Source organism: Lepidochelys kempii, chromosome 4 (genome assembly GCF_965140285.1).
Source record: "Lepidochelys kempii isolate rLepKem1 chromosome 4, rLepKem1.hap1, whole genome shotgun sequence".
Classification (NCBI taxonomy): Eukaryota; Metazoa; Chordata; order Testudines; family Cheloniidae; genus Lepidochelys; species Lepidochelys kempii.
This window is the reverse complement of record NC_136383.1, coordinates 90,094,788-90,107,769: the sequence shown is the minus strand read 5'-3', so window position 1 is coordinate 90,107,769 and position 12,982 is coordinate 90,094,788. Positions and strand designations below refer to the sequence as shown.

At 47.6% G+C, this 12,982-nt stretch overlaps 1 protein-coding gene across 1 annotated transcript; it reads left to right on the top strand.

The window, feature by feature from the left end:
• The first annotated feature begins 5,579 nt into the window (after positions 1 to 5,579).
• Positions 5,580 to 10,403, top strand: RASL11B (RAS like family 11 member B). The gene is made up of 4 exons (XM_073342064.2): positions 5,580 to 5,931; positions 6,211 to 6,267; positions 7,555 to 7,631; positions 8,564 to 10,403. The coding sequence occupies exons 1-4, from the start codon at positions 5,787 to 5,789 to the stop codon at positions 9,029 to 9,031; spliced, it is 747 nt and encodes a 248-aa protein (XP_073198165.1). The 5' UTR covers positions 5,580 to 5,786; the 3' UTR covers positions 9,032 to 10,403.
• The last annotated feature ends 2,579 nt before the right edge of the window (positions 10,404 to 12,982 follow it).

Sequence of the window (12,982 nt, the reverse complement as noted above, 5' to 3'; positions counted from 1 at the left end):
GGAAAGCCCTCTATAGGGTTAGGAGCACTCATCTGGGATGTGAAATACTCTGGTTCAATTCCCCTGTCTGCCAGCTGGGGCAAAAGGATTTGAACAGGGAGTGCTGTCTGCTTGCCTGTTGAAGCTGTTCCACTTTAGCTATTTGGCCAAAGCAAAAGTTAAGTACAAGAGGCCTTCGGTAGTAGAGGGGCTAGGGTAAACACTAGTAATGTGGGAGCCCTTGGTTCAATTCTTCTCTGGGCCTAGTATGGGGAGGCATGAGACATCTATGACAGGGTTTCTATATATTCCATTGACACAGAGCTGGCACAGTGCCTGTTGGGACCATGAGCAGTTGAGCAAAAGGATCCAGAACACTACTTTTACACCAGGGATCAGCCTCCTCTCTAGGCAGCCCAACAAGAAGAAGAGATGCATAAAACTGATTTAAAGCCACTGTAACAACCCTGCTGTCTGGAATGGTGCAACGTGCATCTTGGACACAGCCCCTGATGTAAGCCCCCCCAGTTCTATAAACCTCAGCTCTCATTTATCCTCCTGCCTCATTTTTTTCTTTCCTCCTTCTTGTCACTCCATCAAACCCTCTGCACCCCTACCTCCCAACTGGCTCCTATTCCACAGTTATAGTTATTTTGCGGGAGTTGCCTTTTTATCATGAACCTCCAGCAGAAACATATTGTAAAGAACACAGGAACGACTGGCTGACACTGTGTAACTAGCTCAGTATTTCACACAGCAGCAGCCAATGACATTAACAAACAAAAAATGCCTGAAGGAAATTGTGCACTTTGCTGGCTTTTTCTGCCCTCCCCTATGGGAAATAAGTTGTATGGATTTAGTTCAGTTCCCAGTGGACTGATGGTCTGTATCACACATCCAGCTATCATTGCCACATGTTGGCAGTCTCCGCAGACAGGCCAAGAATTGAATGGCTATGGGAGAGCACTGCTTTCTCTCCTGTAGAGCTACTTCCTCCCGTTCTGGTGGGGTAGATTGGTTTCATTGTGAGGAAGCTTATTGCTGCTTGTCATACTCTACTCAGAGGTGGATTCAGATTGACTGGGATCCTGGGCACAAAGAACTTTTGGGCCCCCCCACATTCCTCTCACCGCAGGGCCCTGCCCCCTGTTCCTTCTCTCCCCTCCCAACCCCAAGGCCCTGGCCAGGCCAGGAGCCAGGCCACGGTAAGAACTACCCAGGGCCAGCCTTGGGGAAAATGGTACCTTGGACAAACTTGTATTTTGTCACCCTTGGTCATGTGGACACGGTGCCCTCCCATTGCCCCTGGCCCCCATGGGTGCCTCCCATTGCCTCTGGCCCCTGCAGGCTCCCCCCCCCATCACATCAGGCCACCATGGGTTCTCGCCCCCCCCCCCCCGAGGTCCCCACTGTCTGCCCCCAGTGCTTAATTTGTATTGAAAGAGGTGCCAGGGCTCAGCCCCAGCAAGGCCTGGTACAAATTAAGCAGTGGCTGAGTGGCAGGAGAGTGGCAGCTGCTGGTTGGGGACCTAGCTCTGAAGGCTGTGCCGCTGTCAGCTGCAGGGGAGCCGTAAGAGTGGCATGGTATATGCTGCATTGCCGTTACTTCGTGCTGCACTGTACCCCCTTTGCCCCTAAGCCCTTCAGCCCTAACCCCTGCACACTCCTCTTGGGCCCCAACCCCTGCGCTCCTCTTCTGCACCCATGTGGGGAAACCGACTGGGATGCACTGCTGCTTGCTCCTCCCCCCCAATGCTGCTCCCCTATAGGTGGCTGTGGGGGAAGGGAGGGGCGAGGCGCAATATCTGGGCTTCCTGCCTCCAGGTCACTTTCCCCACCTGGGCTTTGTAAGGGGAGGGCAGGAACTGGAGAGCAGCAGCTCCTGATGCTCGCCTCAGAACACAGCCCAGGTGGGGACAGTGACATGGCCGCAGGGAGCGCTTGGTGTTGCTCCTCGCTTCCCCCCATCCCCCTGGGGAGGCGCAGAGGAACGTGGGGCGGGAGGCAGTATCTGCGTCACTGCTCCCACCCCATTTCTCCACCAGGAAGAAGCAGGGAGAAATCTGCCCCCCACCCATGTTGCCTCTACGCATTTACAGCATTCCCCTGCCATCCAGCAGTGTGCACCTCTGTGTCGCCGCATGGAGCCCCACTGACCATGGCACTCTGACAGTCACCCTAGTGGCCCACCCCTGAGGCTGTTCCTGGAGCTGCCCAAGGAGCCCTGGCTGCTGTGGGGAGCCCTAAACCCTCCATCTTCCCTAGCTGGTGCGCCCAGGGAGTGGGGACATTGTTATACCAATAAAATAAAAACCAGCAGGATCTTATTAAAGGGAAAAAAGGCAAAATACCACATTTATTGTGAATACAGAAAGAATCATAGTAAGCAGTTAGTTATAGCTATAACATTCCATTCAATCTCATATTTATTCACACATTCATTCATACAAACACACACACACACACATACACACCCACACACACAGGTTCTGCAAGGTTGTTATCATAGTTACCAGCCTTAGAGTTGCTCATGCCAAGCCACTGGCCAGGTGGCCTGGACATGAGGAGGGAGCAGGGCCTGTCAGATGCTCATCTGATGCTCCTGGAAGTTGGTTTGCAGAATCAGACCCCAAAGTTCTCACTTTTTAGAGTCTATTTTTATAGGAATTTCTTCCTATGCCAGTCTATGGGAATTGCTTCATCATGCTGTTGCTGAATCAATCAGCAGATAGCACATTCCTGACGGCTCCAAGATGTTATCTTGTTCTTTGGTTCTCCCATCCTTGAGGCTGTTGGGTGGATTCCAGTCTGCCCTCCGGGGGGGTCCTCTGGTTATTTCCACTTGACGCCTTCTTCAGCCGATGGACACTGGATTCTTAGGCTGGCACCTCCCTGATCATTCAGTTATTATCCACACCAAGCATCCATCCACATACATCCTCTATCTCTATTTTAATCACAATTGTTAATACAACAAAAGGGTGGGGAGTCTCTGGGTGCTGTTTCTGTTGTTAGAGTATTGCTTTGAGTCTCTCTCTCTGTGAATTGCTTTGAGAACAGACTCTGTCTTAGAATGTACTAACACAATTAGCAGCTTGCAAGTTTCACACATAGAGGGAGAGAAACAGTACCAAAAACCAAGAGACCTCTTAATTAGTAATACCCTGGAATTGAAACTATGGGGAATCAAACTCATTTGTGATTTTAATACAGAACTTCTTTAATATGATCCAACAACATGGGCCAGGGGCTGCTCTCAGGTCCTCTGGCCTCCCAGCTAGGGCAGGTGGAGGGTCCAGGGCTCACCACAGCAACCCAGGTTCCCTGGGTGACTCTTACCAGGGCCTGGCTCCGGCTTCTGGCCTGGCCACCAGGAGGCAGGGCTCCAGGGGGAAGGGGAGAAGGGGGGGCTGGGCCACACTTCTTCCTATGTTCCAGTGTTCACGCAGGGGCCCCTGGGCCCATGTGTTAATCCACCACTGACTCTACTTGTTTAATGGGTGAAGAAATGACATTGGTCTCTAGGGTCGTTTCTGACAAATGACCAGGGAAGAGTATGAAAATATTGCTCGGGCATGCAGGAGTGAAATCAGGAAGGCCAAATCACACCTGGAGTTGCAGGAGACATTAAGAGTAACAAGAAGGGTTTCCTCAGGTATGTTAGCAACAAGAAGAAAGTCAAGGAAAGTGTGGGCTCCTTACTGAACGAGGGAGGCAACCTAGTGACAGAGGATGTGGAAAAAGCTAATGTATTTAATTCCTTTTTTGCCTCTGTCTTCATGAACAAGGTTAGCTCCCAGACAACTGCACTGGGCAACACAGCAAGGGGAGGAGGTGACCAGCCCTCTGTGGAGAAAGAGGTGGTTAGGGACTATTTAGAAAAGCTGGACATGCACAAGTCCATGGGGCCGGATGAGTTGCATCCGAGAGTGCTAAAGGAGTTGGCGGATGTGATGGCAGAGCCGTTGGCCAGTATCTTTGAAAACTCATGGCGACTGGGGGAGGTCCCGGGCAACTGGAAAAAAGCTAAAGTAGTGCCCATCTTTAAAAAAGGGAAGAAGGAGGATCCAGGGAACTACAGGCCAGTCAGCCTCACCCAGGTCCTCAAGGAATCCATTCTGAAGCACTTAGAGGAGAGGAAAATGATCAGGAATAGTGAGCATGGATTCACCAAGAGCAAGTCATGCCTGACTAATCTAATTGCCTTCTATGATGAGATAACTGGCTCTGTGGATGAGGGGAAAGCAGTGGATGTGTTGTTCCTTGACTTTAGCAAAGCTTTTGATACCGTCTCCCACAGTATTCTTGTCAGCAAGTTAAGGAAGTATGGGCTGGATGAATAGACTATAAGGTGGATAGAAAGCTGGCTAGATTGTCGGGCTCAACGGGTAGTGATCAATGGCTCTGTGTCTAGTTGGCAGTCAGTATCAAGCGGAGTGCCCCAAGGGCTGGTCCTGGGGCCGGTTTTGTTCAATATCTTCATAAATGATCTGGAGGATGGCGTGGATTGCACCCTCAGCAAGTTTGCAGATGACACTAAACTGGGAGGAGAGGTAGATGTGCTGAAGGGTAGGGATAGGATACAGAGGGACATAGACAAGTTAGAGGATTGGGCCAAAAGAAATCTGATGAGGTTCAACAAGGACAAGTACAGAGTCCTGCACTTAGGAAGGAAGAATCCCATTACAGACTAGGAACCGAATGGCTAGGCAGCAGTTCTGCAGAAAAGGACCTAGGGGTGACAGTGGACGAGAAGCTGGATATGAGTCAACAGTGTGCCCTTGTTGCCAAGAAGGCCAATGGCATTTTGGGATGTATAAGTAGGGGCATTGCCGGCAGATTGAGGGATGTGATCGTTCCCCGCTATTCAACATTGGTGAGGCCTCATCTGGAGTACTGTGTCCAGTTTTGGGCCCCACACTACAAGAAGGATGTGGAAAAAGTCCAGCGGAGGGCAACAAAAATGATTAGGGGACTGGAACACATGACTTATGAGGAGAGGCTGAGGGAACTGGGGATGTTTAGTCTGTGGAAGAGAAGAATGAGGGGGGATTTGATAGCTGCTTTCAACTACCTGAAAGCGGGTTCCAAAGAGGATGGCTCTAGACTATTCTCAGTGGTAGCTGATGACAGAACGAGGAGTAATGGTCTCAAGTTGCAGTGGGGGAGGCTTAGGTTGGATATTAGGAAAAACTGTTTCACTAGGCGGGTGGTGAAACACTGGAATGCGTTACCTAGGGAGGTGGTAGAATCTCCTTCTTTTGACATTTTTAAGGTCAGGCTTGACAAAGCCCTGGCTGGGATGATTTAGTTGGGAATTGGTCCTGCTTCGAGCAGGGGGTTGGACTAGATGACCTTCTGGGGTCCCTTCCAACCCTGATATTCTATGATAAGGCGTCATCAGCACTAACTTCAAAAGTAGCCCCCCCCGCATTCACAGTGCTGGCGGCTGGAGCAGGAGCCGGTCCCGCTCGGCGGCGGCCAGCAGCGAGCCAGCTAGCGGCGGAGCCGCGGCGCTGCAGGGGCGGGGGCGGGGGCGGGCGGCTCGGGAGCTGTGAGTGGCGGCCGGAGGAGGCGGGGCGGGGTTTGTAGCCGGGGAGAGAAAAGAGCCGGGACAGCGGCGGCAGCTCAGAGAGCGGCGGGACAGAGCGAGCGAGAGAGACGCGCCAGGCCGCTCCAAGCGCGGACACAGCGGGTCCTGCCGCCCCCACGCCCCGCCAGCAGCAGCGAGCCCCCGGCGACCTCCCTCCGTGCCGCTGCAGCGCCCGCTCCCCGCCGCCTGCTGCTCTGCTCCCGGGGCAGCTGCGATGCGCCTTGTCCAGAACATGTGCACCATCGCCGAGTACCCCCAGGCCGGCAGCGCCAGCGGAGACGGCTGCAGCGGGGGCTCCTCCGGCCGCCCCCGCCTCATCAAGATCGCGGTGGTGGGAGCCAGCGGCGTGGGCAAAACCGGTGAGTGCTGCCCGCCCGGCGCGCCTCTTAGCGCTGGCGGGGCGCGATCGCTTCGGGGGGTCAGCGGGGCCAGAGGCCAGGCGCAGCCAGAGGGCCGGGCGATCGGCGAGACCCGTGCCTCGCCTGCCCCACTCCCCTGTCACCTCCCGCAAACTGGGGTGCCGCCGTCACTGACCCTCTCCCAGCCCCCTACGAGCCCCCGGGCTGCGGGAGGGGGCTTTGTGCGCACGCATCCCACGAGGAGAGGTTGTAACCGGCTTTTCCTTGGGTCCATTGCAGCCCTGGTGGTGCGATTCCTCACAAAACGCTTCATCGGAGACTACGAGAGAAACGCAGGTAAGGGGGAAGTGGCTGGGCGCCTTGAGTCTAGGGCACAGCCTCAGGCTGCGCGGTGGTACATTGATACAGGATAAACGCCCCCTTGCAGGCTCCCCCGAGCACGTCAGGAGGTGGATTCCACTTAGAAAATGTAATTTGTGCAGTAAACAGTGACAATCTAATACCCCTGCCCCCAATAACCACCGAATCTGCCTGGCTAACTGTCACGGTCAGGGGCCACGCATCAGTTTATCAGGGAAGCAAACCGTATTCTTGCACTGTGGTATGCTGAATTCTGGCTAAAAGCAGCGAACTAGGAGCATCCATTCCTCCTGGTATTGTGATGGGGATAGAGGCCTTTCACAAAGAGCGTTTGATCTGAAATTTGACTTGTTAAACCCATAAGGCACCTACTTTAGCTTGTTCAATGTTGTCCCAGCTGAGTGATGTTGGGGGAAATCCAGCCTCATTCTTTGCCCCTTTCAGGGTGCTGGAACTGGGGTTGCTGACACCCCCCTGCTTAAGATGGTTTCCATCCTCTACAGGGTTTACAGTTTTGTTCGATGGCTTTCAGCACCTCCACTATAAAAACTGTTCCAACACCACTGGACCTGTTCTCATTTTTTCTTTTGATTTTAAAAGTAAATGATCCAGGGAAGACAGACAAGCAAACAAACTTAGCCAAACTAGGTAAGAGGTATGAGTGACAGATGGAAACATTAAAAAAAAAAGTGTAGATCCAGGTAATACTATAGAAATAAGGGAATATATCCAAGTGTTTCTAATGACATCACAAACCAATCAGACATTGCTGTTGTTGTAGGGATATGTGACTTTAAACATCTCAAGACTATATAGACTCGAAATGCATCCAATCCAAAAACATTTCAAAGAGAAAATATTTGCTCAAGTGCAGAACCCCTAATTGTCAAAGCAACTGATTTCCTATAATAAAAGTTGGTTTGTCTTTGCCGATAATTAAAATTGTCCAGTTCTCTTGAAAGGTGTAATGAGCTCCAAGTCTTTTATAAAATTAAACTGAAAACTTGCAAGCAAGTCAATGCAAAACTAACTCCTGTGGGTTCTGATAACCACAAACCACTACAACCTTCTCTCTGTCATTATGTTAAAGTTGTCAGTCTCTTATTGTAGTTGCTTACAGTTTATAAATTGAGTGGTTAGCGATAAAACACTTTTACTGTCCTGTGCTCTGAAGTGCTGTCGTACATACCATCCCTTCAGGCAATTTTTGTGTCTGTTCATATAGCTGTGAGTGTATTTGTAACAAAATGATGTTGTTGTTAGGTAACCTTTATAGCAGGCAGATCCAAATAGATGGAGAGATGCTTGCTATTCAAGTGCAAGATACACCAGGCGTTCAGGTGAGCTACACATCCATATATCTCTTAAAATAGTAAAATAAGCTTCAGTCTTTGTCTTTTGCCAGATGAGCTATTCTACCACTTATCAATCTTTATAGAAAATGGTTCACTATCCATTTTAGTATCCAGTGTTTTGAATGGGGGAACTGGTAACCTCGTTTATAAACAGTGAAAGCTCTATCTAGTGCAGGTATATAGTGCATTGACAGTAAAAGTAAACAACCCACTATTTCGATTAATCTTTTGTACTCTTGGAGATACAAGCAATCTTGTATGGGAAGGCTGATTTATCCAGAACGGATTTACATGCTAATGTGTTAAGAACACTAGCTATGAAGAAAGAACATTTTATTTTTGTGTCAACAAGAAATGCATTGGAAAAAAACTTGGAAGGAAAAATGTCATTACTACAGCCCTAATAAACTCTAATATTTCACAAACGTACACAATAGAAACTAAAAACCGTAGTATTGTGGCTGCATTCATTAAGATTTGTTATGACTTAATCTTGTATTATGGAAAGTTTGAGTGTGTAGACAAGAGTAATGCTGGATTTTGCCTTTCTGCACTGGGCAACTCTCCAGGTTTAAATGCTTCCAGCTCATATCTTTGCTTCCCTAGACTTACTGTCTAGCCAGTTAATTTCCCATTCTGTGGAACTACAAAGCTTTCTCTGCGTGCAGAACTACTCAGGTCAATTTTCCACTGGAGTGTGGCAAACTCTAGTGTTGTTTATTCCAGATTTCTGCAGCTGGATCAACATACTTTATGAAGGTGCAAAAATAAAATAAAATTATAGCTTTATTTACAATACAAAATACAAATCTATCATAATATAAAATGCATTTAGCATTACAGGCTTTAAATGAGAGTCAGATTACTTTAAATTTTATGTCATAACCATCTAATTTAAAACAATTCCTCTTTCTCAGATTCATGAACACAGTCTGGACTGTAATGAACAGTTGAACAGATGCATTCGATGGGCAGATGCTGTTGTGATTGTTTTCTCCATCACAGATTATAAGAGCTATGAATTACTTAGTCACCTTCACCAGCAAGTTCGACAGTTACACCCAGGAAACAGAGTCCCTGTTGTTGTTGTAGCAAACAAAGCTGATCTCCTACATATTAAAGAGGTGGAGCCACAGCATGGACTTCAACTGGCGAACATGCTAGGTTGCACTTTTTATGAAGTTTCTGTCAGTGAGAACTACAATGATGTCTTCAATGCCTTCCATGTCCTGTGTAAAGAAGTTAGTAAACAACAAATAACTAGCACCCCTGAGAAAAGAAGAACCTCTCTTATCCCAAGGCCAAAGTCACCAAACATGCAGGATCTGAAGAGAAGGTTTAAGCAAGCTTTGTCTGCTAAAGTTAGGACTGTCACTTCTGTCTGAAAGTAAAGCTAAGTGGGGATTTTATCTTCTCAACCTGTTGTTGTTGTAAAGTTCCAACTTTGGAATGTTAAACACTGGCACTATGGAGTCTGAGGCAGTGTGAAAGAAGGATGGTTCAGAGGTTCTTTTGAACTGCTGTAGAAATAAACCATTGCTTAAAGGAGAAACAAGCATGAGGCTTGAATAAGCTCCTTCAGTGATTCTAGTAAGTGAATGGTAGAACATCTATCTTCATTTTAAAACCAAACTTTTAGTAATTGAAAAGAAAACAACCCACAGAACTTCAGTCTTGCTTTCCTAGAATGGGACACATTGGCTTGATGTACAACCACATCACTTAACTAAGTTTGGTGACCAAAAAAAATACCCTGAACTCCAGCTTACTTACTGGAAATAACCATTTGAGTCTTACAGCTGTATGCTTGTTTTTGGTATTGGATGAAGGACAGCATGTGTATTTTTATTGCTCAGTAGAGCTTGATTTTATCCCTGTATTCTGAAGCACAAATGAGCTTGTTTTGAAAAGTCAGTGTAAAATGAGTGGCTGTGACTGGGTTTCATGACTGTAAAAACAATGCTACACTATTTTTACTTGCTACATTATTACCGGGGGTTTGACCAGAATTTTAGTACATAGAAATATTGTGCACAGGGTCTAAGTGTATTTTATCATTACAAATAACTTTTTTTTTTTTACTGCCTGAAAAATATTGTCTAGATTAATTTTAAAATGTTACACTACTGCTGCTTTTCAGATGCAAGTCCCAAGTTGGAATGATGGTCCTTGGTAACTGCTCAGTGCAAAACCTTTTCCATTTCTCTCTTAGCCCCAGTGTGTGTAGTAAGCATGGAAGGAGCTCACTTTATCAATTCAGTATTGTATGATATACACTGTTGGTTCTAGGCAGTGAAGCTGGTTGGATTTTTCTTAGCTGAGCCCTCTTTCTCTCTCTCTCTCTCTCCCCAAGTTCAGTGGGATATTCATCTTTAATGACACATAGCAGACTTATGCATTTTTACATTGAGCCAATGGATTTTGAGAATATAGGCTAAAGGCCTTATACAAATGCACTTTAAAAAGCCACTTGTGCTTTTGCTTAAACTGTAACTTATTTATTTTGTGTACAGTAACTCCTTAATTGGAGCAGACTTTTCACACTTGCAGTCTGTTTCAGCATTAAATTTTTTTGAACTACACATTTTCTCATGTAGTGTTTTTTGTTTTAAACAGAATTGGAAACAACCTGTGAACCTTGGGGACAAAGCATTGCTTTACAAGTATCTGTTTTTCTCACAATTTCCTGTGTGGTATATACTAACCACTCTTTAAAAATCAATAGGCAGAAATATGAATTAAGTCCTCCTCCTTTGCATATTTTATGTATTCAGTTCTTACAGGCACAAGGACCTTAGGTATTGGGGGAAGTACTCAGAACCTTTTATGTACCAGATATTGTCCTTCGATGCAATTATGCAGGAAAAAATCAAGGCCTTTCAAACTAGGGTTCAGGATCCATCCCTCCCTCTTCTGGCATAAAAATCCTAATAATGGGGCCATAGTCAGTGAGTGAGGCTTGATGTTACTTAGATATGAGCTAAACACCAGCCTCTACCACTTTCAACTCTTCTGTTAGAAACTGGCAGTATTAGCATAATCTGCACTACAGTTTTGCTTAGCGATAAATACGATGCCTTGAAGAATGGAAGTGAACTTGATCAGTGTATTACTGGGTAAAGTAAATCAGCACAAACCTCTGACTTCATTCTATTCACATAGAGAACTAGACTGCTGAGACATACTGATTGGAACGAATGGCACCTAGGCCCCAACTTTATCACACAATAATAATCATGGGGAAACACAGACTAATTCTTGAGAAAAGAGGTAGCTGTGGCTGATCTAACCACAGACTACCCCGCAGACCCAGCCAGCTGGCTTAGACAATAAGCCAGCAACCATTCTGCCTTCTTAAAAAGGGCTACAGTTTTCCTAGGCCAATCGCTAAGAGCTTATAGCACTGGGTTTCATTGTCCCGAAACATCAAAATTCTCTTCTTCTCTATCACCCAAGCAGGAGCCAGTAACCATTTACCCCAAATTAATTTCCAATTGCTTACAAAAATGTCACCTGCAAGACTAGCCTGCCCCAAGATGCTACTAGTCATTGCTTGGTGGTCACCTGGACAAAGTGTTTGCCTGCAGCCAATCTGCCAACCAGAAGGAAAGTGCTGTGATCAAAAGCCACCCCTGGGAGTCAGGCTCCCAACTTCGCTCCTGACCTAGGGCATCCCCACCTAATGCCAAGCTAAGCTATACTATCTTCCACTTATCACTTACAATAGGGGAGTTGCTTCCCCACCACATCTGCTGCAGTAATGTGCAATTATACAAGCCTGGCCAGAAGGATCACAGACCATAACGTAATCTAGTCTCATTTGAGCTTTAACACAGATGTGTCAACTAACTCATTGTCATCCAAAAGAGTAATGTCCACGTCAGACTGGCCAAAGTGCCATATACAAGCCAAAACCAGGTCAGGTGCTAGAGGGTTGCAAGCATCCCACCTTTTCCCTGATGCTAAATTGGAGCAGGTTCCTGGCATGGTGCTGGTATGGCAAAAGGGGTGGTGGTGGGGCTGATGGAAGAGGATGAGAGGTGCTGGTGAACACGATGCATTACCAACCATCTAACCAGACCGCTGCTTTCTTATTTTCAAAGATCCTCTCCCTTCCATCCACTTCTACAACTGCTAAGATAGGGAAGCCTTCCAAAAGCAACGAGTCTTGTATAATATCCTTTGACCTCCCCATTTCTTTGGCCAGCATCCTACACCTCCACATGCAAAATTCAATCCTCTACTGCAGCAGAAAACGGCCGTGTCTCGTACCATGTAGATGAGGTTTGCCTGATGAAGCAGCAGCATCTGCTGAGCTGTTCCTGTTTGCAGATGACTGGAGGGAACTCTAAAAGGCCCTTGAATCCTGTTGTGTGTGTGTGTGTGTGTGGCTGGAGGAAGACGAGAAAGAATCCACCAAGGGAAAAGCAACAGACACCTGGATATATGCTTGGCCTTCACAGAAAATTTGGGTGCTAGCCATGACCTCACTTTGGGACAGCAAGCATCCTCCTGCAAGTTCACAGCATGCAGTGCCCATACTGACCCCCACATAGGAACTGGTTCTCTGCCTTAGCTCTCTCTATCTCACCCTCCCTCAAAACTTCTGTTGCTAATACAACCAAAAACCACTCACCCTGCCCTCCTCCCCCAAACTAGGGGACATAGTCCCCACCCTCCTTTCCAGAAATCATCCCCAAAGGCCCAAGGTCTGCCTTGTTGCCCTTGAACAGCAGCCAATAATCTTTGTCTCCTTTCAGCCCCTGGCTGCTTGACTGCTCTAGCCTGCTGTTGCATTCCACCATGGCAAACTGGCTATGAAGGTTCCCCCAAGGTGGGTGTAGAAGATTAGGCATCCCCCCTATACAGGGACCCGTGGAACCACAGGAGCTGTGGGAACCTCCAACACCAAAGTCTATTTAAACCCCAACCCTCACTGGTTTGCTCCACCCAATAATTCATGCAGCGTGTCCTCAGATTACCAAGTCAGGGGTCTGAGAGTGTTCAGCTAAGGGGGGGGGGGGGGAGAGGAAGAAGACAGAAACTGTCACACTTGCAACAGCTTCTTAGGACTGGTGACCACTTCCCTGAGGGGTGGAGGGTCCTCTGTGCCAGGAGCTCCTGCCTAGAATCCCTGGGGCAGTTGAAAGACGCGGGAAGGGCCATACGATGTGGAGGAATTGACAGCCACACAGCAGAGCGGACACATGACCGAGTGCCCCTTTCTGGTTATGTTGTGGGTGGTGTGGGATGGGGTGGTGTGGGGGAAGAGCAACAAAATGTATCTAATAAGATGAGGGGTTGGTGTGTATGAAAAAGCCAGGAAGATGAGCCGA